Raw genomic sequence first — 26,730 nt, forward strand, 5'->3', positions numbered from 1 at the left:
GAAAGCCTGGGGATCCACTAGATCTATAAACACTGGCTGAGTAACAAAAACTTGAATAAAACACTAGGCTTAATGGCCTAAATTGCATCCGTCTTTTCCTGCTATTGAATGTTAAAATGTCTCCTTTGGAAAAAAACATTACCACAAAGCAATTACCACACAGCCCCCTTGAGGTTCAGAAGCTTTTGTTTGGTAATCCAGCGTCGTTATAATTTAGTTACTTGGATTAATATGAATACTGCCTGATTTACATTAACGCGATTAAAATTGTACAACTTGTGGTTGAAGCTGTGATCATGTGGGCAACTTTTAATCACTACTTGACAAAAATCCTAAAAAGTGTTCTCGTTTAATTGTGTCTTTCAGTAACTAAAGACTGGCATGTCACGGCTGGTCTCGCATGTATGTTGTTTTTCTTCAGCAGCAGGAACCAATGTGCCATCACAAACGCCCCGTCACTCAGCAGCCGACTGCACCGCCTTCACAACTAAGCTTCAAATACATGTAGACTGACGCTAGTTGGCCAGCGGCACCGACCGAAACCAACAGCAGAAGAGAGCTTTGTCGACCGGGTTACGCCACCTGGCACTCGCACTTATTCGGCATTGATTTTTGGGTTAGGTTTAATCCGATATAAGACGTGTAATTCACGAGGAAAGTGAGCGTTATTGAGGGAGTGTGCAACATTTGACGTTTAACACCGCGCATACGTAGTTTGAGCTTGCTAGCCGGCTAACTCTGCTAGCCAGAGAAAGGAAAAAAGCCGTCGGGTTTGACCTACCGTCAGTTATTTCACCGAGAGCGAAGCATCTCTGTTTCTTCGTTTGGGATCGAAACACCGCCAACTTAGAGAGCAGAACACCAAGACAGGATGGCTCTGAAAAGGATTCACAAGGTAAGATAACGTCGTGAAGGTTGGCTAGCTGTGTAAGCTAGTCCCGCTAGCCTCCCACAATGCAGCGAGCCGCTGTTCTCGAAACAAGGCGGCGAAACATGTTCGAAGATGTGTTAACTTTACAGCTCGTTTTATTTAAAAATGTTAAGGAGACTTTGGTGTGTTTTGACTTGAGTGAATTAATGGTGGTTTTTACTACTTGAATCGGTTAGCACGGGCCAACACGGCTTAATGTTGGGCCGGTCAGCTAACGTTAGCAGTTTCACTTGTAGAGAATGTATGTTTGACGGCGGAAGGAGGCCGCATGAATTTCCCAACACTTCATACCTTTACACGAAGGCACATATGTTTGAAGGTTGCCTAACTGTAATACGAAACTTTTAACCTGATATTCTTTGTACTCGCTAGTAAATTATAAGTCGTTTAGTTATGAATTAAAGCGGCAATAATTCATGTTGGAGGGTCCATGACTCATATCAGTCCCTGAAATCTGTTAGTCAGAGCTGCCTTCATGATACATTTCTTTGGTATGTCATCGTATTTGTTCTTGGTCTGTAATCGTGATTGACAGAAACTGGCAGGAACAGAATGGAGTAACACACTCGAATTGCTGACATCTGGTTTCATTCCTTCACTCTGCTGTTTACGAGAATTTTCTTCCAAGAAAATCAGACACTACTTCTTTGTAAGTTTACGGAAGGCTAGGGTGGGGCTGTGGCCTTCACCTCACTCTAAAATAGTGTATACCCTAAAAATAACACAACACGTGTCATATTATACACGGTATATGCTCGGTTCTCAATAACTTTGCATGGAGTTGAATTTTGAGCATAGTGGCCGGGTGATGAAACCCGAAGTGAGGATGGCGTGAAATATATTAAGCACACACCTGTCAGGTAGCACCCCTCACCACCGCAGTCTCGGTTTCAGCATGTATGTCAATGATGTTAAAAGGCGCTCACGCCTATAGACAGATTTTTGTTTTTTTAGATCACATCTACTCATTTTTTGTTACTTTTGTCTAACTGGTTATTGTTTTTCCTCATAGGAGCTTAACGACCTGGCTCGTGACCCTCCAGCACAGTGCTCAGCTGGCCCAGTGGGTGATGATAGTAAGTGTCCCAAACCTGCTCTTTATTTCATTTCTTTAGTTTCATCAAAAATAAAATGGCAAAAATCTGCAACTAAGGTGATATTATCTAATGTGTCATTTGAGATGTGCAGCCCAAAAAAAGAACAATTTTTCATTTTTGAAATGCTGTCATGTGCTAAACTTTAGCATATTTGCATTTAAAAACATGTCTTAAATATTATAAAACCATTTGGATGTTGATTTAAAGTGGAGAAATTGGTTGCTGCTGCGTTTAGAAAATTTACAGTGGGATATTAAAATTGACTTTGAAACAGGGAAATTGTGTTACTGGGAAGCTATGAGGTCTGTTTGGAAACCTTAGTTCCTGTCAGATCACATACCTGTGACCTTTTCTTGTTTTGTAACTTTTACTTTCTGTTCTCTGCAGTGTTTCACTGGCAAGCCACAATCATGGGGCCTGTAAGTAGATCTTTTATGACACAGTTGTTGCCCTTGTCAGGTTTATGGCAGCACGGTGCTGAAATTTGGCATTGGAGTAGTGTTCCCGAGTGCTTAAAATGTATTTGTAATAAAGGTTGAAATTTGACTTGATAATGAGTAGCTGTGTGTCTTCTGAAATATGTAAATGTCCCCCCCCCCTTTTTTTTTTTTTTTTTTTCTTTCTCTCTTTCTTTTTTTTCTTTTTTTTTCTCCATCAGAGTGACAGTCCATATCAGGGAGGTGTTTTCTTCTTGACGATTCATTTTCCAACAGACTACCCCTTCAAACCCCCCAAGGTAACTGTGGTTGGACTGGTCAAACCTTAAGCAGAGTTTCCTGTTTTGATAACTTAAATATGGAAATAGTCTGTCGTGCTGTAGGCAGTTGTTAGTATGAAAAAATGTCCTGTTTACAGCATAAAGTATCAACAACAAGGGCCAATTGTTATACTTTAAAATGCTGAAAAGCTCTTGAGTGAGGAAGATATCTTCAAAAACACCACATTTATAGTAAATAGGGCCTGGTGATTCTTGCGCCATGAACATTGGCCAGTAGCCTACATGAAGTAATACCTGTCATTCCAGAACTTGACAGTCATGAGCGTCACACGTCAGTGCCTAGTGTCAAAGTTTCTGAGTTGCATAACACGGACATGTTGTTGTCACTATGTTTTGTATAGCTTTTCACAGTGTTTTTGTTTGTTTTTCTCTCAGGTTGCGTTTACGACAAGAATTTACCACCCAAATATTAACAGTAACGGCAGTATCTGTCTGGATATTCTCAGATCACAATGGTCTCCTGCGCTTACTATTTCTAAAGGTATGAGGACATCTGTTCATTAACACCCAACTTGTATAATTTACTTAGGCCCATATTTTTACCAGGTATTTATTTCCCTGCTTTTTGGATCAGCAAGACCTGTACTAATAATATTTAATGTCTACAGTTTGAGTTTAAAATTTAGAATATGGTAAACCATTTCTTTACCTTAAAATGCTCATATAAATCGTGTAAATAAATTGAAATGTCAAGGGAAATTAAACATTCCCTTTTTTGTGTTTAATTTTTTTTAAAGCCATCTAAAATATAATAAATGTTAAAGAATGCTTAGCATCCATATGTTCCTTGCAGTTCTTCTCTCCATTTGCTCACTCCTATGTGACCCAAACCCCGATGACCCGCTAGTGCCAGAGATCGCACGAATCTACAAAACAGATAGTCAGAAGTAAGTATAAATATGTGTGGAAAAACTAACCTCTAAACATGTGAACTGACCAATTCTGTCTCCAAAAAGGAACATGAGAGTTTTATGGTGCTGTGTTTGCAAGAAGTGTTGCGGTTTCAAAGTTGCTGATTGCATTGATGTCAAATTCACCTTTATCTCTAGGGTATATTATAAAACCTAGTTTTATCCTGTTAGGTACAATAAACTAGCACAGGAGTGGACAGTCAAGTATGCCATGCTTTAGGGTAAGGCCAAGAGCCATCACTGCATCTTGGCTAGTGCTAAGTGATCGGATATGTTGTGATGCTCTGCTCAGTACATAACTAGAGGCTTGGATCTGTTCTAAAGAGTGTGACTAAAATGAGCTGCTTGTACTAATCTTTGTCTCTATGAGCCGAATAACTTATTGACCCTGCACTGCTCTCAGGGTGTGGGTTTGGATTTTTATGTGCACCTTGATTTCCTGCAGTTGCACTCTCCTGCTGGAAATAAACAAGTTAACTGAAAATTTTTGCCTGTGGATATAATGGACACTTGAGTATTGTGGTGTACCGCTAACACAGGGCAGAGGAAAATCAAGATTTTTATTTATTTATTTTTTTTCTTCTTCTTTGTAACCCCACAAGTTTCATTCTTTGGTATGATTTCTAGCATCAACTTGTAGAGACTTGAGGACAATCCCTCAGTTAATCATGGGTTGCCTGCATTTGTCAGTTGCATTGTTCAACAGATGTCACAGCATTGTGGAAAAATGTTCACGGTGATGCATTTAAGGACACTGCAACAGCTGGCTGTCAAAAAAGGCTGAATTCATGAGCTTGATGTCTAAAATTAAGGCAGGGCTGATAAACAAATAAAAAATGTGATATGATGGTTAGGTTTGTTAAGCGCGTTGCTAATTGGCCAGTATTTTCAAACATGTCAAAGGCTTCTATTTTATTTTTTCTCCTTTCTTCCCTTCCCTCTCCCCACACATGAACTCTGGACAGTGTGGAGAAAAATCAGGTTGTCTAAGTTGCCCTTTGTCATGTAGCACACAACAGGAAATGGTCTGCTTCAGATGCATTCTCGCTGCGGAAATACTCAATATGATTTAGACGGCGGTGCTTTGGGGTTGAGCGTGAAGGAGGCAGGACCCGACACCCACTCTATTCTCACATGCGCCCAATTGGACATCACACAGACTTTTACAGGGTTGACAATTTAATGTCTGTTTTGACAATGCGCCCTTTTTTCTTCTTTTTTTTTCTTTCTTCTTTTTTTTTTTTTTTTTAAATTCCGTTCTTGCATTTGGCTTCTCAAGGTAATGTCGGAGTTCAGGGCTGCAGTGTGGTGTGAGAAAACTGCTTATGCAACAGTCTGCATCGGAAGTTATATCACCAGCAGTATAACATGTCATGTTTATCAAATGATTTTACTGTACAGGATTATTCCCAAGTGAAGAACAATTTTTAGTATGAGATTAAAATGAATGGATACCAGTTCCCGCTTAGATCAGTGTAAATGTGGTTTGAAAAATGATTCGGAGGATACACTATGGGGGGGATACGAATACAAATTTTAATTCAATGCTGGAACAAGAAATAAAACTTCCTAAAACCGGCGAGAAGCAAAGTAAGCTGAAACCATCCAAATGTAGTGTTAAAGTCCTTTTTATAATAGGATTAATTTAATCTGGGTATGAACATGGATATTGAGAGTAGTAATGATGGCTCGTCTCATCACTCGACAAAGTTCAAAAACAATATTGTTTTTGCATGCACACAGCTGCTAGTTCCAGCATGAAAAGGATTGTATACCCATCCCCCTCCAAAAAAAGTTCTGTTGCTTCAGACTTGGTCTTTTAAACATCTTATTTCTGTGCTAATCTGGACGTGATCAGTTAGGGTGCTAACTTGGCATGGCCTTCAAAAAAAAAAAAAATAGCAGTGTTTTCAGGTGCATGAAGAAATCCTGCTGATATTTTGGGTATGACTTGAAGACAGGAATTTTTGTATTAAATAGGTGAAGTTAATGTTTGCCCCCCTTTTTTCTTTGCAGATACACCAAAATGGCAAAAGAATGGACACAAAAATACGCAATGTGATGGGATCGTTTGGAACGCTGGTGAAAATGTGGTTGCTGGTTCAAACTTAAAATTTTGGGATTCTGTTTTACTTTTTCACTTTATTATTATTATTTTTTTTGTTTTTCTTTTGTTTCAATTTTTCTTTTTGGTTAATCAGAGCATTTTACCCCTCCTTTTCCCACCTGCGCGCTCATAAGAAGATAGTGTTTTCTCTCTAGGACTTGTGCCAGTTTCTGTAAAGTTTCGACTCCTGTTTTTATACAGAGTTCAAATTTTAAAAAATGTATATAAATCACGAAAACTATCGTGGTCTATAGACTCGGCTTGAGCATGCACCGGTAAGAGTTTTCAACCCAAAATTGGTGATGATAGTCATTTACTCTGCACACACTTGGTAGAATCTGATGCAGCTGGTCTCCTCATGCTGAGCAGCATCAACCCTACGCTGATCCACTTGTAGACAGGCTGGATCCTCTGGGGTTGATACTTCGTCACAGGCCGGGCTTCTTTGAGCATTTGGGGCAAAGTCTGTGTTTTGCCATTGTTGTAAATTTTGAATTCTCAAATTGGTGGTATTCTGCTGCACTTAAGGAAAAAAACAAATATAAATCTGTGACAATGAAGAAACTGTTTTGTGGACCCTGTCTGCCTCCAGGGACCGGTGCGATGTCAGTTTGTTCTTCTGATGCATAGTAAATGAAGTTTATTATCTGAGGAAAGAAGTGTATCTTATTCCACTATCAAAGTGTGTACAGAGAAGCACAGCAGTATATATCAATGTTAAAGAAACCAATGTAAGAACTTCAATGTTGTATTTTATGCATGTTAATAAAGGTAGGCTATATTATCTGATATGTTTCTGCAAATTAAGTGGATTGTAAGGTTGAACAGTTGGAAAAAATTTGGTTCCCCTCAAAGGCTTTCTACTTTTGTTATTTAGAAGCCAGTAGTTGAGCTCTTAGTTTTACACCCACTCGAACACTGTCTTCTTGTAGCCCTAAAATATGATGCAAAGCTGATGGTTGATAATCAACTTGTCGCTCTGTTTCTTTTTAGTTTCCCTTCAATAAAGTTACTTAAACCATAAAACAACCAGTGTGATGTTTTGTAGTTTTCATTTGAGGCATTTAAAAAAAAATCCCCTGAACACTGCTAGACTTTGAAGACTATGCTGAAGTCTTGTCTTCAGTAAAACCATCTGTACCATGTTTTAAGTACTGTATTGTGTGTATGTAACTAAGACGCCTCTTGGTGGTGTGTGTGTGTGCGCGCGCGTTTGTCATTTCTTTAACTAGTCTTCAGGAATACCTCATGAGGGACATTAAAGCTCTATGCATGTTTGCTAGTTTTTGTTCCTTCTCTCAGGATAATCCCACATTGCTTCAATAATGACATCTGCGTTCTGGGAGGGCAATCCATTACTGATGGTGCTATAATGGCTTGGTGACTACTCTTCCAGTGAGACCTTTTCTGATGACCCATTAATGAACAATAGATCAACTGAAGGATCATAATTTAAAAGATCCCTGAGTTAGGTGCCTTTTTTTTTTTTTTTTTTTTTAAATACTTGAATGATTCGTATGTCAGTGTTTTAACAAAAAATAGTTTTACAATGACTGAGCTAAGAATGAGTGAAAAGGCAGCAAATGTCCAAAGGACCTTCAGAAAGTCTGGCTCTGGAAATGTAAAGAAACAAAGGGTGACTCAAACTTTTTCAATACTGTATATTGTAATATGCTTAGAAATATTGCCTCCTAAGAGACCTACTAAATATAAAGGTTTTCTCTGACTTCCATTTTGCTTGAGTAGTTTTCCATAATTGCTTACCATGTCGGTAAATGTTGTATACACACCCTTGTGTTTAGAAATGCAAAACACTCCCTTATTTGGTACCTCTAAAATAAGTACATATGTTTGTTGATTAGGAAATTATGCTTTAAAAAATCTAATTCATCTTTAAAATATATTTTTATATTAAACCTGTAGCAGGATTTTGTTGAAAGGTGAGTTAGAAAAAAGCTTCTCTTTTTCGCGCCTGAACTTCCTGCCTGCGAACAGCTGACTATCACGAGCAGGTCACGTGACAAACACGGAAGCCCAGTATGGGTAAACGAAGTTAAAACGAAAAGAGTACACAATTATGGAGGCTTGAGTGAACTCTCCGTGCCTACAACGAGATCTAAACTATGCTGCTGCATGTGCGCCTCTCTGGCTGGGCCTGCTGGTGTTTGTTTTCCGGTGTTTTCTCGGTATTTTCTCTGCAGCAGCGTCTCACTGTGAACCTGAACGGCAAATGGAGGCTGTCAAACTCCAACGGTTCATTGTTACTGCCTGCACAGGTCCCAGGCTGTGTCCACTCAGCTCTGCAGCAGCAGGGATACATCACGGTAAGACGACTCACTTCATGGTGTTAATTTGTAGTCTTTAATCTTTCATTTATGTGCATTTAAGTAATGCATTTTTAACTTATCCCTATAAATTTTATTCCATGTAGTCATTTATCAAATGTTTAGATTGTATGTAAAATATATTAGATCAGACAGCCTGCGTGGGTGCAAAGAGTGAAAGACACATACAGGTGAGACTAAAGGTTAATCCCAGTTCCAAGAAGGAAACAAATGTCAAAACTCTGAGAATATGTCTGCTGTTTGAAGTATTTACTGCAAGGAGCTATCAGGTTTGTGATAGATGACAAACAGTGTTGAGCAATAGTTATCCAGGCTTTCTGAAGGTCCAGGTCACTCATTTTCCGGTGAGTCCTTGATCCCGACCATTTTAAGAAGAATGCTTTTGTTCGTTTGTTCATTTATTAAAGCTCTTAACACTGCTCTATGCATAAAGCAACTCAAGTATAAAACAGGGACCCAACTGCAGGGGAAAAAAGCAATTTTCTTTCTACACATAAAAACCTAGAATATAACCCATTCTTATATCAAGAAGGTGATTCCCAAAGAGCTAATAGCTGACAACATGGCATATCAGCATGATGTGCAAGGTGTCTTTAAAAAAATTGAGGAAAGTGGAAAAGTGAAGGACAAATACAAAAGTGACAGGCCCACTAAACTACTTACAGTGGGTGAACAGTATCTGAAAGGTATGAAGAAATCCAGCTGGCCCTTCAGCTGATCCAGCTTCTGTTCATTGAAACCTGATCAGAAGGTCTCTGTGGACAGGTTGCTGTCAAGAACCCATTCATAAGGAAGGGAAGCCAAGAGAAAAGATTGGAGTATGCCGAGTTATACAAGAGCTGGACTGGGAAAACATACAGTGGAACACCCCTTAAACACATTATGCACTGACATAAAATGTACTGCATGTGGTGGTAAAACATTTGACAGCCAAAAACTAAGAGGACTAGCATTTGTCATTCCTGGTAGATAAACCTTGTCCTTTTTTGTCTTTCAGGACCCGTATTTCAGGTTCAACGATGTCTCTTATCGATGGATTGCGCTCGACAACTGGACATACACAACCACATTTACATTGTCTGCTGAGCTGAGGTCACTATACCTGTATAGGTCATAATCTAGAGACTCCTTGTGCTCTCTGTCTAACTAATCTGTGTAATCTCTTGATAGCGTCAAGCAGAAGGTGCTTCTTGTGTTTGATGGCGTGGACACCGTTGGGTCGGTTTCACTCAATGGGATTGCTGTTGGAAAGACCAACAACATGTTTTGTCGACATGTATGTTTAACTTGAAACAAGCACACAGTACCTCCCCACATGTTCTTGCACATGTATCACCCGTGTGCTGTGCTTTTTTGGTGTGTAGGACTTTTCTGTGAAAGACTTGCTGAAAGACGGCGAAAATGTTCTGCAAGTTGGTTTGCTGTCACCGATTCTTTACGCGTCTGAGCAGAGGAAAGCTCACACGTCTTACGTAGTTCCTCCTGAATGTCCTCCAGGTGTCCAAAAAGGGGAATGCCATGTCAATTTTATCAGAAAAGTAAGTCCCTCCCTTCTAGAAAATAAACTGGTAAAAACAGAGAATGAATACCTTCAAACATAACAGCAAACCCTTTATAATTAAAGCTTAAAGTCTGCCCTTCCATGGCATTGTGAAAGGTTGACTTTAAAATCCACTGCGGTGGATGACATGAGCCAATATGTATGGACCTGTAACTGCGCCTGAAGAAAAATAAACCTCAGTGTCTGTGTTGGTCCAGGAGCAGAGCTCTTTCAGTTGGGACTGGGGACCTTCGTTCCCCACGATGGGACTGTGGAAAGGCGTTCGACTCGAGGCTTTTGATATTCTGCAGCTCGTCCAGGTTTCCTCTGTCCCTCTCTACAGTACGTCCCATCTAATCTTGATCACCAACCTTTTCTTGGGGATAAATGGATAGTCAAACTGGGGGCAATTTCAGATATAAGGAGAATTTTATAAAGCCTTAGTGTCTCTCCTCTGATAGAGAGTGGTGCATTATTTATCGATTGCATAAGAGCAGTTGTGTAAGACGCAGGCACTCAACACAAAAAGGAATTTTATTTATTTATTTGTTGCGAGCTGCACTGAATTTAGATTTTTGGAGTTCAGTGTTCTGTTGTGACTTCCTCAGGAAGGATCTTGGGCTATTTTCCAGAAAGTTCTGAGAATCTTCGCGATAAAGCGCCCTCTCTTACTTATTCCAGTATTTCCTGTGTCTTTTTATGAATAATCTATCTGTCCAGATGATGCCTTCTCCCAGTGGAGGGTGCAGATTGAGCTTCTTATAGATGCAGTTCAGACAGCACGTGGCCAGCTCACACTCTCCATACCTGAACTGGATTCAGAGCAAACCTTCCAGACACACTTTAACCCTGGAAAGACCAAGAGCAACTTCACCATACTCATCAACACGGTGCTTGAAATGACTCCAGTCTCATTGTTGTGTGTAATATCAATTACCCGTCCACGCTCATGCTTTATTTTTTTTCTTCATTCAGGCCAGTCAGGTGAAACTATGGTGGCCAAATGGACATGGAGAACAACCGTTTTACCGTCTCACTATCAGAGGATTTCAGGATGAGTTTTTAATTTTCAGCACAGAGTCTAAGGTGAGAGTGTGCTGCCTGTCAGCACATGCAGTCTCCTCATTTTTTATTTATGGATTTTAATCACAGTGCAATTTATCGTAGCCTCCAAGTCTGACAACTGAAGACAATGCAGATAACTTAAACTTGTAATGTTTTTAAAGTCCAGCATCGAGTGGCATCTTACGGTTACAAGACAAAGTTTGGTTCTGTAGAAATGACCCTACTTCTCACATGGTTTATGACTTTATTGAAGAATAAAGTCATAAATATTTATGGATTTTAATCCCAGTGCAGTTAATTGGGTCACCAGATTTAACTATCTCTTCTCTATCTATTGTTCTTTGTCTACTGAGTGAACAATGTCCCTGAGTTTCACAGTAGCTCGCGTGTGATGTCCAGTTTAACAACAAAAGTGCAGAATTTAATGCAGACTTCACAAACAAGTAGCTGATGTCACAGTGGATACATCTTTTATATACAGTCTATGGTTTCAATATAAAAATTGCATAACTGCAAAGTTTGAGTTTATATTGGATTTTCTCTAAACCTCACAGAATCAAAAGTATACTGCATCAGATATACACGTACACTCTCAATAACATTTGGTTAAATGTCCCTTAGCAAGTTGTGCCTCAACTAGAAGCTTTTGATTTCCATAAACAAGCTTCTACGACGGCCCCAGAGCATGATGCTACCACCACCATGCCTAACAGCTGGTGCAGTGGTCTTAGGTTTTAAAGCCTCACCTTTACACCTCCAAACATATCTCTTGTCATTGTCGCCAAACGGCTAAATCTATGTCTACAAATGAATGGTTCGAAAAGGAGACTGTCTTATTGACTAAATAAAAAGCTACTACCACAATACAGCTTACCTAAAAAGCTCTAAAATACTCTAGATTGAATTGAAAATTAAGCATTAAGAGCTTTTTCATGTTTTTTATAACAATAATACTTTATTAATGTAAGTTTTCACTTGTGCAAACACCTGTTTCCTTCTTATCTCATTCTCTCCCTGATGATCTCTTCCTTTTCCTCCATTGCACCACAGTCTCACTCACGAATGGGTGTTGAAATAATAATGAAGTAGACTGTTTTTCTCAGGAAAAGCACTTTTTGGATGTGTCCACTTAGAAAAGGAATAAAAACTATTTTTCTTTGTTGAAAAATAAAATACTTTTCACCCTTTTTCATTTTCATGCCACTTGCCCCACATTGAATGGGACAGTTGAAGTTTTCACTGATTTTTAAAGTAGCTGTTGTAGTAAATTGAAAGCGCTCATGAGAGTATCCCCCGCAGGTGTATTTTCGCACCGTGGAGCTCATCCAGGAGCCAGTTGTTGGATCCCCGGGCTTGAGCTTTTATTTCCGTATCAACGGGAAACCAATTTTCCTCAAAGGCTCCAACTGGATCCCAGTCCACTCCTTCCAGGACCAGGTCACCCCTGATGTGTGAGTGGACGTTGGTTCTTTTGAGTTCAGTCAAGTGGTCGCTGTTTAGTTTAACCTATATTCCTCTTTTGCCTCTTGTGTGTAGGTACGTGTCGGGTCTTTTTAGTATTTTATTTTCATTAATGCCGGATCTTTCTGCCTGTCTGTCTTGCAGCTTAAAGAACTTGTTACAATCAGCAGTAGATGCTAACATGAATGCCCTCAGGGTCTGGGGAGGAGGAGTGTATGAACAGGATCTCTTTTATGAAATTTGTGATGAGTTGGGGATCATGGTAAGTGACGCTGCCCTCTAGTGTTTAAAAACAAAACTTTAAATACTTATTTTGTTGTGGCCTAATAAATAAGAATCAAATGCGTTTGATTAGCTGATTATGAGCACCTTGATAAAAGCAGTTTGCTGTTCGGGAGCATTAAGGTGTGTTTTGACATCCTTTATCCTTTGTTTGATGTGAAGCCATCTGTCTGACACCTAACGTTTGGGGCAATGGGATGATGATCAGAATGAATGATGATCACGTTGTGATGACCCAGTCAAAGTCCAGACCTCAGGCTGATTGAAATGCTGTGGCAGGGTGTTGAAAGAGCTGTGCATAAAAACAAATGCCCCCAAAAGCTCAATGAACTGAACCAATGAGAGATCAATAAAGTCAGTTAGAGGCAGTTCTATAAACTACTGATTGAGTAGATGTAGTAGTCATTTTAAGACCTAATAAGGACTAAAACATTTTTTGTTTACCTGAAATGTAAACCTTTCTTGACAGACTGTGCACTGCTTTGTGTAATATGACATCCAGCTGGCATAAGCCAGTTGTTGTGCTCTTGCACATGTATGTAACAGTCTGTGGTATTTTTACATGATTTTGGTTGTGTAACATCACTGAACATATTGTAAACAGATGGTTTGCTCGCTGTGTTTAAACACATCTTTAGGTTTGGCAGGACTTCATGTTCGCTTGTGCAATGTATCCCACTGAGACCGACTTTATACAGACAGTAAGAGAAGAGGTCGTCCAGCAGGTCAGTTGATATACGGATGTGATTTTTCTTATTTCCTGAAGGTGTAAAATACTGGATAAACAAACCAAACGCACAGTTTCTCTCGAAAGGCTCCGAGAGGAGATTTAAAATCCTAAAGAAGCTTGAAGTGATGTTTCCCTTTATTTCTTTCTCTTATTTTCTTTTTACTGCTCAGGTTCAGCGCCTGAAGTCCCACCCCTCTATAATAATTTGGAGCGGTAACAATGAAAACGAAGCTGCTCTGGCAACAGATTGGTTCGACATCCCAGCTTCTCAAAGGCCGAAATACATCAGAGACTATGTGATGCTTTATGTAGATAATATAAAGAAGCTTGTGCAAGAGGTGAGAGTCTGGTTATGTCACACTTAATGTAAGGATCTGTGTTTTAAATGACTGATTTATCTGTATTGTAATTTACGGTACTGCCAAAGTGTTTTTCCCGTCCAGATTGATTAGTTTTTTACATATTTGCCACACGTGCATGTTTCAACAAAGATAATCGAGTAAATACAAAAAGCAGGTTTTTGTGTTGTTTTTTTTAATTGATGATTTAATTATCAGGAACTGGAGCAATACACTTGCCCAGCAATGTATTTTCAGTATTACTCCTGCAAATCGGTAGAAACAAAAGTCCCATCTCCTTTAGGAGGACCAGAGTCGCCCGTTTCTTGTCTCCAGTCCAACGAACGGGGCTGAATCGGAGCAGGAAGGATGGGTGGCGGAGAATCCCTACGATCCTCACTACGGAGACGTTCACTTCTACAGCTACATCCTCGACTGCTGGGACTGGAGGACCTTCCCACGGACGCGTTTTGCCTCTGAATATGGTTTCCAGTCCTGGCCGTCCTTTTCCACTTTGCAGCCGGTAACTAAATATTATAAAGAAGGAAGCAAACATGGATTAAAGTTGCTGACTGTTTGTGTTTTCCTTTTATGATGCTGCAGGTTTCCATTAAAGAAGACTGGAGCTACGGCAGTAATTTCACTTCTCATCGTCAACACCATGAAGACGGAAACCAGCAGATGATCCTGCAGACTGCTCTACACTTCCACCTGCCAAATGCCACTGATCCCCTGAAAAGATTTACAGATACTCTCTACATCACTCAGGTGAGGTGCAAACCGTCCATGTGTGTGATACTTTTAAGGTGGTATTTAGACTGTAAGTAAAAGAAAACCAACCTGAGTCGAGGAGAAGCTGTCGTGGAGATTTGCTTGAGGGACCTCTTGAACCTCAATGTTCCATTTGGGTGGTGCAGGTGGATGTAAATGAATGCAGAACTGATTGTCAGCAGCATCTTCCTAGATCTGGTACAAAAACCGTCGGTCATCTAGGCACCTCAGGCTGGGGGCGTCTTGTTGTGTGCACTAGAGCATATGTTGCTTATTGAATGAGCTCCTCCACATGCAGTGTAACAAAACAGCCAAAGCTAATTTGTCTGTATCCCAAGTTACAAACGCAAGAGTCGCTGACAAAAAAAAGAATAAAAAAATGTTCTTTTTTAAGCCGCTCAGCTCGTTTAATGTTGTCACACATTTTGCTGACTGTGCTGTATGTCCAGGTCATGCAGGCCCAGTGTGTGAAGACTCAGACGGAGTTTTATCGGAGAAGTCGGAGTGAAATTATAGAGGGCAAAGGTCACACCATGGGTGCGCTGTACTGGCAGCTCAATGACATTTGGCAGGCGCCTTCCTGGTCGTCGATTGGTGAGTGGCAAGACAAATTGTTTGTGTAGACTGCTTCAGAACTTTGTGTTCTTAGCTTTGGTAGTGTGGCCATTTTAACGTGGAGGTTGTTTTCTAAAATACTTACATAGTCATCTTTGTGTATCTGTTTGCACAGAGTTTGGTGGGAAGTGGAAAATGCTGCATTATTTTGCACAGAGCTTCTTTGCAGCCGTCTTTCCTGTTGCTTTCGAGGAAGACGACACACTGGTCATTTACGCCATTTCAGACCTGAGCCGTGACCTGAAGCTGAGGGCTGTGGTAGGCTTTAGGAGCCAGAATAATTTATTTATTTATTTAGTTATTTTAGTCCCATTTTTGTCTGTTTTCAGTGTTGAACATCTTTAAAGATCAAAGTTTTAGCTGCTGTTATGTGATGTGATGCTTCATGGTAAAATAAATGAGGGTGGAAATATGTTTGTTAAATATTCTGTCATTATAAAATATGACAGTTTCTATTGATAAAAACAGAATTATCTTCTTAAGTCTAAATGCTTGTAGGGGAGTGCAGATCAGTTGAACAGTAAATTTAAACTGGCGCTGTTAATATTGTCATACTTTTGTGCATCAGGTGAATGTGTTCTCCTGGACTGAGCTGGATCCAGTCTGCACGCTAAACTCGAGCATGCTGCTCGTGCCTGGAGGTAGCGCTGTGGCGGTCTTCAAACAGCCCGTCGCCAGCCTGTTAGCAGGATGCGGAAACTGTACCCGTCTTACCTGCCTGCTCACCTTCCAACTGGAGGACGACAGCAGCCAGCAGGGTCCCACTAACCACCACTTCCTCTGCTCGCCCAAAGATGCTCAAGGACTCCGCAGACCCAACATTACAGTAAGCATTGATTTTTACTGAAAATCATCTGAATAATTTCAGATTCAGGACAGGCATCTTGCCTTGCCCAGAACTTGATTATAGACATGTCCTTCCATGATGGTTCCTTGCCTTCCTCGGTACTCTCATCCTGGACTGTGGTGCTGACACTAACCAGTCCCTTGTTTCTTCCGCTCAGGTTGAAACCTTCCATTCCACATACATGTGACTAGCCATTGTAGTTTGAATGGTAAATGGCCTGTATTTGTATAGCGCTTTCCTAGTCCCTAAGGACCCCAAAGCGCTTTACACAACCAGTCATCCACACACTGGTGATGGCAAGCTACATTGTAGCTTGTACAGCCACCCTGGGGCGCACTGACAGAGGCTGCCACCAGGTGAAGTGTCTTGCCCAAGGGCACAACGACCGAGACTGTCCAAGCCGGGGCTCGAACCGGCAACCTTCCGATTACAAGACGAACTCCCAACTCTTGAGCCACGATTTGATGTCATGGCCTGGCTTGCCTGCTTTCCTAGCGGCCTCTTCATGGTTGATTGCCTGTGCCTTCAATCCCCCGCAGGCTACCTTTCCTCTCTTTATATCGACTACTCTTTTCTCCAGTTCTGATGTTGTTGTAGTACAGGAGCTGTTCCTGTATCCAGCTTAGCCTCACAAGCCTAGAGACCTTCTGGTACTTGGCCATGATCCTACTCGGCCTAATCTCGGGTGGGGGTAATGATATCTCCCCCCTGACCTGGCGTCTTGGCTCCCCCTTGCCGTAGCATTTATGTTGTACATCATCAATCTCTAGTTGTAAGGATACTGGATATAGACACCCCAGGTGGGAATCGAACATGCGATCCTCTGCTCCAAAGGTGTGTAGTCTAACTACTACGCTATCCAGCTATATACATATAGATATAGAGTTATATATTTAAGTTATTCCATAAGCCACTAAAGACTGATGTGTCCTTCCACACAGGTGAAGGTAGAAGAAAAAAAGACATGCTTCTCAGTGACCCTCCACTCTGACTCCGTGGCTCCTTTTGTCTGGCTCGACGTGGGAAACATCCCCGGACGTTTCAGCTCCAACGGCTTCCTGATGGTTTCCAGAAACAGGACAGTTGACTTTAACGCGTGGCGTCCTACCAGCGTAGCAGAACTTACTGCGTCCCTTACAATCACATCTTTAAGAGACATTTACTGACCTGAGACCAGCCACCTTTCCTGTTGAACTTTAGAAAACTGGAACGGTAAGACAAAAATCGAGTGAACAGATGCAGGCACTGCTCACAGGACATTCAATTCAACACAGAAGAGTATATATATATTTTCTTGTAATATGTGAATGTGTGTGTGAATGGGTGGATGACAGGTTGTGTAAAGCGCTTTGGGGTCCTTAGGGACTAGAAAAGCGCTATACAAATACAGGCCATTTACCATTAATATTGTAAAAAAAAAATAAAGGTTTTAAACTCGTAAAATATGAAAGCCATTTATTTTTGTGCACAGTACATACTGTTGTAAGTTCTATTAAAAGATAAACTTTTAACTGTCTCATACCATCAATCCTCTTCAGGGGGCTGGAGCCCATCCCAGCTGTCTTAGGGCAAAAGGCAGGGTACACCCTGGACAGGTCACCAGTCTGTCACAGGGATAACATATACACACAAACAACCATATGCACTCACATTCACACCTATGAATTTCCAGCTAACCTATCCCCACTAACTGCATGTCTTTGTGAGAGAACCAAAGCAAACACATGGAGAACATGCAAACTCCACACAGCAAAACCACAGCCTGATGGTGGAATTGAACTCAGGACCTTCTTGCTGTGAGGTAACAGTGCTAACCACTGTTCCACCCATCATTCTGTCTCATGCCACACTGGTTAAATCACAGGTGTCGAACTCCTCGAGGGCCGGTGAGACTATACATTTTTGCATTTAAGATATTTTATTTTAAAAAAAAATGTAACTCCAATATGGCATGTACACGATCAAAGGAATTATTTAGGGCTTTTCCTGGACAGATGTTGTATGGAGTTAAAAATGGAAAGCGATGTTTTTAAAATTTTAATGTTTTTTCCCCTCTTCAATAGTTATCATTGCTCACTAATAAGACCAAAGTATTTCTTATCCAGTTACTTGATTACTGAAATAGTCGATAGATGCAGCCCTACAACTGTAACAGCCCTGTAACTAATAAAGTGGCCAGTATCCTCTTAACTTGACCTGCATGTGATGTGAATTCTAACTACAGAAAAAGCACGAGTTACACTCTCTGAATGGGCACTGCACGAGTTGGGCAACTCAGTGATGAAGCAGCTTCTCTATCGCTGATGCGACAGTGACGTATTGATCTTTTGATGGGGTCTCTGCTGCTGGTCTGCTCACAGATGCAGTTTCAGAGTAACAATTTGCCTCATTTCCACTGTCTACATATAAGGGAACAAAATGAAGAGAAAGGAGTAGTTCAGTACAAAATAAGACTGGGTGATTTATTAATCTCATCAAGACCATTAATACAAAGCAGTTAAAAGGCCACATACCATCAAATAAACCAAATGCTGGATCAAGCTGTTACATTGCCACCAAAAAGGTTCTGTTGAGGGTTTAAAAAGGAAAAAAAAAAAAAAAATCTTCTGAAATGAACCCCAACAATCCTGATATGGGAAACTTGGGACAAAAACATGGGCAGAAACAGTCAAATGCAGTCACTTCTACTCTTTATAGAAATGCTCCTACGCACGCCTTTCATCCCTAGTTGGATCAAAAACTGAATTATCCACTGCCATCAAGCACGAGGAATAGAGGGGCTCTGTACTTTCAGCGCAAAAGCAAAGAGTTAAAAGGGCACGAGTGAGGCTTTTTTTTTTTTTTTAAGCAATTCTGCTCACGGCGGTCGAACATGTCAGACCCAGCATGGGGGATAAAAGCGAGGCGGTAGACGTGTGTTTGTTCTGCCCTGATCCACGTAGAAAGCAGGTTTAACAGTTGCATAGGACCACTGTGTTTACAAACATGACCTATAACAACTGTGGCTCTTCAACAGTACAGCCTAAAGTGCACAAAGTGTGTTTCTCAGGAGAAAAAACAAGGAAAAAAGGAAATAAAAATTCTAATTATTCACTATGCTCCCATACTTGCAGTTGAATTTACGTCTGCATGTATTCAACTGGAACTTTAAAACAATTCCAACCTCTGTTTAATGAATGTAACTATTAAAAAGTCTTGGAGGAGGGGAAAAAAAAAGGCAATTAGTAGGATGTACAAAGTGAAGGTCGCGTTAAGTGCTTGGCATACTGAACTGTAATTTCATTGCTTTGAAACACCTAAGGGGCAGGGAAGAAATAATGGCTTTCCTTAGTTAATAAACTGGAGATTGTCTGTGAGTAAGTTAGTGACGTTGACCTGCGTCTGAGTTTTTTCTTTTTTATCCGACTGTGGCAGCAGTGGATTATTAGGCAATATATGACTGAACAGATGTGGATGAGCGTACAATACAACAGAAAAAACCCCTTGTCACTTTATACAAATTATTTAGTTAGTGTATACATGTTATATATACACACACAGTATCCACAAACATGTACAATTTCATAGTGTATAGCTTTGTTCTAAACATTACATAGGCAACTTTATTTTTATTTTTTTTTTTTTAGCATTTTAGACACCGTTTACTTATTTCCGTGAAGTAGAAAACAAAATAAAAGGCACATTTTGAGCATGATGCGAGGATTATTTCAGTCTTTCAAAGGGAAACAAAATGTTTCAAGCAAATTAAAGAAAAAAAAATAAAGAGAAAGAAGAAGAAGCTGGGTTAAAAAGTTCCTTTTTCATGGATTGGTGGTTGTTTTTAGGTCTTTGGAGCAGCCACCGGCAGACCCAGCTTTGGTGGGAGGATGCGTGCTTCCAGTGCTAAGTTTTAATACCAAAGAAGAAGAGTTGGCCATGAGGGTGGCTTCTGGAGAGGAGCACAGTGTCAGACAGCAGCGCGCATCCTTAAGGGATTCGGTTAAGACATCGGCTTTTGAAGAGCAGGAGGACATGTCGGAGTCCTCGACTTCGACCTGGAGGTGCTGTTTGATATCGTGGCAGACTTCCCTCCGTCGTGCAGCGCAGACGGATGTTTTATTTATTTAGTAAGTCCAATCAAAACCTGCTGACTTTGCCCAAAACTGATGTGCAAATGGAGTGTTCTCAGCTCTCGTTTTCAAGACTGCGCTGAGAGAACTGGAGCCTGGGGTCAGAGGTCAACGCTGTTTGATTTATTTATTTTTAAAGGCAACGTTTTGTGGCTGTGGAGAGGCCCGTCTTCAAAAAGAAAGAAAAAAAGTTTGACTCATGTTCTTACAGTCACAGTGTTCAGCTGAGATACAAGGTGTGAGGGGGGAAGGGGATTCAGTGTCACCTCCTTGGTGTTTCTGCTAATGTCACATTTATTTAAAACAAAAACAAAAATCCCTTATCCCCCTGCATAAAAATAAGACTTTGGCAACTGTTTGCTTTCAGTTAGGAAAAACAAATCAATGAAAACATTTGCTGCTTACAGCCACTGTGAGTGAGCTACATCTGTGAGCTGCAAGACTCCAAATCACGTCAATGCCCAAAAGAAAACAAAAGCACGACAGTTGAAGCTACAAAATCCAAGGTCCCCACATTCTCCCCTCCTCTCCGCCATCCCGACTGGTGACGGAGATGTGGGGCTGTGGGGTAAGCGAAGTGTGTGAGACATGAGAACTTTTATCATCAGGAGCAGGAGGTAACGCTCCAAGCCGACAAACACTCCTTGGTGTTTAATAGCTGGCACGCCGGTGTGGGTTTCTCATTGGCACGGCGGGTTTTAACGATGGAGGTGGAGCTACCGATCCCCCTGAGAGGCACAGCGGGGGTTGGTGGAGTTTGTATGTTGAGCAGTGTTTTTCTTTCAGATCAGTAGCTTTGAGTCATCTGTGTTGTAGTTTGAAGGAGCAAGTTTGAAGTTTGCCTTTCGGTGGTGGTGAAGGAAAAGTTGGCTCAGTGGCTGCTGTCGGTGTTCTCCACCAGCGAGAGGCTTTGTACTGGCGCCTGTAGCAGCTCCCTTTTGTATGTCTTTGGTGGGAGTTTAGGGAGGTGTGGGCTGGAGTTGTAGCGAGGGGGGACAGGTGGAGCGGAGGTGGGAATAGAGAGAGGGCAGAGGCTATTCTGGCTGGCGCTGAGAGAGCAGCCCCGCCTGGCAATGCGAGGGGACGGTGTGCTGGGTGGCGTGTTTGGGGAACTGGGCGAGCTGCCGTAATCCCAGGTATATCGGCCCACGGGCGAAGGCTGGTTGACAGGGTAGTTGATGAAGATCTCCGGGGGTCGCTGGGGCACCGGGGGAGGCGTGTCTGGGATGGGGTCGCGGGGTGGTGGTGGAGGTGGAGGGCTGGGCAAGGGGCCATCGGTGGGAGGGCCGTTGTAGACTGGGGGTCGAGGCTGGTTCCTGTGCAGAGGAGGCGGCACCCGGGGAGGGATGGCAGGAGGGCTGTCGGACCTGGAGCTCAGCTGAGACATAAACACATAAGAGGTGTGTCAGACTTACTACACATGCTGCCCTGTTTATTGCACATCAGTGATTCCTAACACAGCGCTCTACATCCCCACAAGGGGGCTTCAGAGATATCAGAAAGCATTCATGCCATGTGAAGTTATTTTCTTACAAAGTTACTATGTGGAAAAAGCTGGTAAAAATCTGGATTTGTTTTTTCCAGCTCAGTTAATGTACAATGTAAGCATTACAGTCTAGGGCTGCTCGATTATGGCAAAAATGATAATCACGATTATTTTCACTGAAATTGAGATCACGATTATTTGACGATATTTATTTAACCCTTTAAGATCTACCATAGAACCAAGTCCACCAGAGCTTATATATATATTTTTTTTACATGTTGTAGTGCCATTTGTGGGAGCATTTCAAGTTGCTATACATCAATACAACTGTTATAGCCCATATTTTAATAATATGTATGCATTAAGTCCATAGTAATTACATAAATTGCAAAAAAGTGCAATAAACTACAAAAAAATTGAAAATCGCTTTTGTTTTGTTTACATATATTTCTACTTGGAGAAATTTAAGAGGTTTATCCCTCAAAACTTTAAATACAATAAAGTTGCAAAAAAATAGTTTACAACAACAGGAAATTTATTTTGAGTGTCTTCATAGTTTTATTTTGGAGATACAGCAATTTTTATATACTGCAGGAAAAACAAAAAAAACAATCCTATGATGCAAATTTGCAAAGAAAACAGCATGTGCATCATTTCACTGTGGGAAGTGTTACGAACAGCTGATAGGAACGGCAAAGCGTGTTTCTGGAATATTATGTTTTTGTTCCTGCAAGCACTTTTTATGCAATTTTTGCAAAGCTATATGTGGAAGGAAACCGTGACCGAGGACAAGCTGATGGCATCAGATGTAAGTACAACTCCTCCGGTTTCATATGCAAAACAAATTATTGCGCTAGCTTACACGGTTCAGGTTCTACAGGGATTTAAAAATAGTTACGCAAAACGGAGCGTGCTGCTCTGACCGGCTTTAAAGGGTTAACAATGACTTTAAAAAAAATAATATAAAATAGTGTGCAACACCACTGAAGTTTTTTTTTTTTTTAAACTCTCTTTTCAACCAACGGCAGTCACTCTCCAAATAACTTCTGCTTAGCTTTCCGAGCTTCCCTCGGGTCCTCTTAATCAGCGGTCTCCACCCTTTTTTGCGCCACGGACCGGTTTATGCCTGACAATATTTTCACAGACGGCCTTTAAGGTGTCGCGGATAAATGAGGGAGGGGCTAATAATCGGCTCAGTCATTTTTAATGATCGTTGAAAGCCCAGATCGTAATCGTGATTAAAATTCGATTAATTGAGCAGCCCTATTACAGTCCTTTCCCTGAGGCCTCAGAGCCGGTTAGCATCCATCTGGTAACCACCAGCTGCAAGTGGTTGTGGAGTGAAGCTGATGATAGAGGGTGCTGGACCAAAAACCTTGGCATTGCCTAACTGATTGCCGTGCTTGCCCATGGTTTGAGTGGAAGATGCCGAGTTGTGCGCAAATACGCATCGTTTTACTCTCCAAACAGTCTCCTTCAAAGTAAAAGCTGTTCTGACACCAACACATTTTAAAAAGTGTAACTTTTACTCTCTTCCCAGCATCAACCACTTGGTGGGTATTTTACCAGTGCAAACTACAGGTGACTGCAGCAGTCTGATTACAAACAAAAGCGACTGCAGTTAGGTTTTCAGTGTAGCAGCATATACCCCTTTGTGACGGATTTTACCGTCGAGTTGCCCCCGACGCATCCATCAGAGTGCGAGCGTGTGAATGTGAAGCCGAAAACAGTGCTAGGCTTTAAATATGTTGGTGATGAGTTTGGAGCAAGGAATGAGCTCAAATTGGGAAGGAAAAGCACTGCTAAAAATATTCACTCGTCTAGCTTTGCATACATATGTACAGTGACATTTTATTCTTAATCCACCCATTCACAAATGTTTGCAGAAGCATGCCTAGGTGCTCGATTTTATACACCCGTGACCATTAAAGTGATCTTAAATGCCAAAACAAACTCTTAAAATGACTCCAAGTCTTCAACTTTAAATCATCTTGACTTCAGAGAATTGAGGTAAGTCTTTGCAAAACTCATAATGATGCAGAAACGGCGCACTGCTCTTACTTTAGTGTCCGACATGGTGTCTTTCCTTCGAGGCGGCAGAGGTGGTGGCTTTAGCTCCTCTCCAAGGTGGTGGAGGCTACCACATGACGCAGACTGTAACTCTGAGGAAAACGGAAAACACGGATTAAAACGGATGAAAAAGCTGACATGCTCGGCTACTTTTATATTGGCAGAATTGTGCAGAACTACAATCGGGAGCAATCAAAATAAACTTCACACTCACTTCCAGTAAACAGGAGAACTGGAGCAAATATGGAGTTGCTACTACCTGTGAAATTCAAACACAGAAGATTAAGGTCACATGTGGCAGAAGGAATTAGAAACATTTATTAACCTGAAACCTAAACTCTACTATCGGAGAATGTAGGGGCATAGTATATAATTTAACTTGGATCTGCAATACTTGGACTAGCTGCACGCTTTTCTTTGTAAACCATGGATCAAGCATCGGCCTCACACTCACCGCCGTAGGAGTTGCTGAGCTGGTCGTGCTCTGTGAAAACTGAGTTAAAGTCAGGAGTGGCCGACTGTGGGGGAGTGGGCGTGTTCGGAGAGGTGGGCACCGAAACCAGCGACTCCGAATCGTTCTCATTGATACTCCGGAAGGTGATCTTGTGTGGGGGGTCCCTCTCCAGGGGGACAGGGTGGCCCTTTAGGGTGCCAGAGGTAGATGTTCGCACGGGGCGGATACCCGGGGATTTCAGACTGTACACGGTCTTCCTGGGCTGCAATGAGAGAGGAGAATCAAGAGATAACACATTTCTCAGGATGGGATTGATCTTATATTGATTGAACTTACTGAGATCCAATTTAAATAATCCAACCTGCCCTTTCCAATCCGCAACTGAACTGGAACTTGTATAAGAGCAGTAAAAACTTCACTAAATTATAAATACTCACAAATCGAGGAGGCTGCCTGCAATTCCGAGGCTCTATTTCCAGAGACTTTCTGAACAGGTAGTCAGTAAACTCCTTCTCGCTCAGGTTACCCATCGGGTTCAGGTTCTCGAAAAATTTCTGTGCAACACAATCATTAGTCAGAACTCAGGTACTGGGCACAGTTAAGACAAGCTCAAAGACAATTCTGGAAAGGCGAGTGCTCACCCTCATCTCGGGCTCCACTTTCAGACAGTAGGGCTGGTTCTGATACTGCTGGATCTCTCCTGTGATTTCCGCCACTTTCCTCCTCTTGCTGAAGTTGATCAGATCCTTCCCGTGGCGTTTCAGGAAGTCTGGGTTGCCTTCCTCCGTCTTCAGTATGTTGGTTAAATAGATACCTGAGGACCAAAAAACAAAAAATGTGAGTAGAGCTTGAAGTGTTTATTTGTTCAGTACTTTCTCACTTGTTAAGTCAATTTACTATTATAAAAACAACTCCCAGGACAAACAAGAGATTGAATTGTTTTCTGATAAATAATGGTGACTCACAGCACAGCCAGGATCCAGACACAACTACTTTAAGTCAACATTTTTTTTGTCCTGCCATCCTTCACTAGCACAGTCAGAAGACTGTAGAAGACTTACCAAAGAAAGGCACACAGGGTGGGTTTATCGACTTGAGTTTAGCCAAGTATTTCTTAAAATGGTCCTTGCTCAGTTCTGCTGCCTCTTCCAGGATCTTCCTTTTCCTCTCTGGTACTGCCTGCAAAGGTGAGGGAGAAGAGTTCAGACTGCAGTCTGATCACCACCTCAGCCTTACAGCGTAAATGCCAGTTTCAAAATCAACGCCAAACATTGCATGTAGACACACAAACACAGAAATGTGCAGAGGCCTTGAGCCCTCCCTCATTTTTGTTTTTCCTACTTTGCTATTAGAAAAAAAAGGCAAAGGAATTTATTGAAACACATGCGAACACCTGGAAAGACTGTGTATAAAGGCAAACAGAGTTTTTAACAAGCTAGAACATCAATATTTCTTAGTCAAGTTCTCCTCCACTGTGTTTTAAAGGCTGGCTGCAGACACTGTTGTTACTTTCTTGACCTCTGATTTCAACCAAACAAGTCAAAGATGGATTCATCACTCCAACAGAGCTGCTGCTACTGATTCTCAGTCCAGTTCTGGTGTAATTTAGCATACAGCAGCAGCAGCAGCAGCAGATGCTTTTCTTCTCTCTTTCTCCACTTGTTCAGGTCCCTATACATTTTGTTTTTTTGGAAGTACACAGTACTGAGATGCCAAGATATGCCGAGTTATTGGCTGATATCTGTTTGGAAATCATTTTGTTGGAGCAAAACACTATTTTATCCTTGTCAAACTTTGTCATTTTTAGCATTTTTATGCTAAGTTGTCCACAATGTGCTGACATAGCACTGGTTCATCCCTTGAACGATTCCCCAGGCTTTCACTCATTTTCACTTAAGACCACTAGAAAAAGGAAAAGGTCTGGCTCCTCTGAAGCAAACGACTTCTGCTTTAATTTGTGTAGTCCTGTTTTTCTCCTCATATCTCACTCACCTCATAGGTGTGATCAAGTCTGTAGACTGCAACAGAGTTGATAGCACTGAGCACCTCCAGCACACCGTTGAAGTTATTGAGCTCCTGGAAAACCTGCAGAATCTCTATGACCCGTGTGAACACCGCCACCCTCTCTTCCAGGTTCATTGTCTCCACAATACACCTGAAACACGCAAACACATCCACGAAACATCGTTAGAGGAAACGGGACCTGAAAAATTAACGGTGAATTTTCTTATAAGCAAAGTGACTCACTTCTCAAACCACAGAGTAAGGTTGGTAGTGTGGCGAATCATGCGGAGCAAGTTTGGAGAGTGCTTCTCTTTGTCCTCTTTGGTCCAGACGCTGCCGACCAGCTCGGAGGGCCGAACAGCTCTGTGGAAGCAGAATTTTATTTCTCTATGTAAAGAAGCCGATTGCTACACGCATTTTCTGACTTCAACCTTCCACTTCTATGGCTATGAGTGACTGACCTGTACAGCTCAGACTCTATCAGTGTCAGCTGACGTGCAATCTCTATGGGGTGAAGGGTCATGAGGTCAAACAACTCCAGTTGGCCGCTTCTGCAGATGTGCCACTCGATGGAAGGAGGCGAGCTCTCAAATGTGATGCTGGGACTGACGCCGTTTGTCTGAGGCTGCATCTTTCTCCTGATGATCTTATTGATGGACTCCACCCACTTTCTCATGGACTTACCTGAAATAAATAAATAAATACATAAAAAAAAAAATCATCCATTAACCACTGGTGTGTCACTGTACTCATGTTTCACAGGTAAAACTACACTAGAGACTACATCAA

At 41.5% G+C, this 26,730-nt stretch overlaps 3 protein-coding genes across 4 annotated transcripts in view; 2 read left to right on the forward strand and 1 right to left on the reverse strand.

The window, feature by feature from the left end:
- The first annotated feature begins 452 nt into the window (after positions 1 to 452).
- Positions 453 to 6,853, forward strand: LOC147306876 (ubiquitin-conjugating enzyme E2 D2-like). Of its 2 annotated transcripts, XM_086276010.1 has the most exons (8): positions 453 to 895; positions 1,944 to 2,007; positions 2,416 to 2,447; positions 2,687 to 2,764; positions 3,182 to 3,287; positions 3,600 to 3,693; positions 3,889 to 3,938; positions 5,734 to 6,853. In XM_086276010.1, exons 1-7 carry the CDS (start codon positions 872 to 874, stop codon positions 3,935 to 3,937), a joined length of 447 nt encoding a protein of 148 aa, XP_086132136.1. In that variant the 5' UTR covers positions 453 to 871; the 3' UTR covers position 3,938; positions 5,734 to 6,853. The 2 variants fall into 2 exon arrangements, with proteins under 2 accessions (XP_086132136.1, XP_086132137.1); XM_086276011.1 differs by lacking the exon at positions 3,889 to 3,938 and having other exon boundaries at positions 462 to 895.
- A 994-nt stretch (positions 6,854 to 7,847) lies between these two features.
- manba (mannosidase, beta A, lysosomal) lies at positions 7,848 to 17,243 on the forward strand. Its single transcript, XM_086275986.1, has 17 exons — positions 7,848 to 8,148; positions 9,167 to 9,261; positions 9,340 to 9,445; positions 9,534 to 9,707; positions 9,928 to 10,051; positions 10,430 to 10,599; positions 10,685 to 10,795; positions 12,074 to 12,225; positions 12,380 to 12,497; positions 13,156 to 13,242; positions 13,418 to 13,585; positions 13,890 to 14,108; positions 14,189 to 14,353; positions 14,806 to 14,950; positions 15,087 to 15,229; positions 15,540 to 15,797; positions 16,760 to 17,243. The coding sequence occupies exons 1-17, from the start codon at positions 7,948 to 7,950 to the stop codon at positions 16,982 to 16,984; spliced, it is 2,661 nt and encodes an 886-aa protein (XP_086132112.1). The 5' UTR covers positions 7,848 to 7,947; the 3' UTR covers positions 16,985 to 17,243.
- A 1,011-nt stretch (positions 17,244 to 18,254) lies between these two features.
- Positions 18,255 to 26,730, reverse strand: part of sos2 (son of sevenless homolog 2 (Drosophila)) — a 43,692-nt gene continuing 35,216 nt past the window's right edge. The window contains exons 14-23 of the mRNA XM_086275985.1: positions 26,403 to 26,625; positions 26,185 to 26,304; positions 25,930 to 26,092; positions 24,999 to 25,116; positions 24,579 to 24,751; positions 24,375 to 24,491; positions 23,938 to 24,199; positions 23,698 to 23,742; positions 23,475 to 23,575; positions 18,255 to 21,305 (exon numbers count right to left, since the gene is read on the reverse strand). Of these exons, the coding sequence (XP_086132111.1) occupies positions 20,799 to 21,305; positions 23,475 to 23,575; positions 23,698 to 23,742; positions 23,938 to 24,199; positions 24,375 to 24,491; positions 24,579 to 24,751; positions 24,999 to 25,116; positions 25,930 to 26,092; positions 26,185 to 26,304; positions 26,403 to 26,625 (1,829 nt within the window). The 3' untranslated portion in view covers positions 18,255 to 20,798. The remainder of the gene's footprint in view (positions 21,306 to 23,474; positions 23,576 to 23,697; positions 23,743 to 23,937; positions 24,200 to 24,374; positions 24,492 to 24,578; positions 24,752 to 24,998; positions 25,117 to 25,929; positions 26,093 to 26,184; positions 26,305 to 26,402; positions 26,626 to 26,730) is intronic.

This window comes from Aulonocara sp. 'chitande type north' Nkhata Bay, linkage group LG19 (assembly GCF_057382095.1).
Source record: "Aulonocara sp. 'chitande type north' Nkhata Bay isolate Kocher_YH1m ecotype deep benthic linkage group LG19, A_spYH_male_GT1.1, whole genome shotgun sequence".
Lineage (NCBI taxonomy): Eukaryota > Metazoa > Chordata > Actinopteri > Cichliformes > Cichlidae > Aulonocara > Aulonocara sp. 'chitande type north' Nkhata Bay.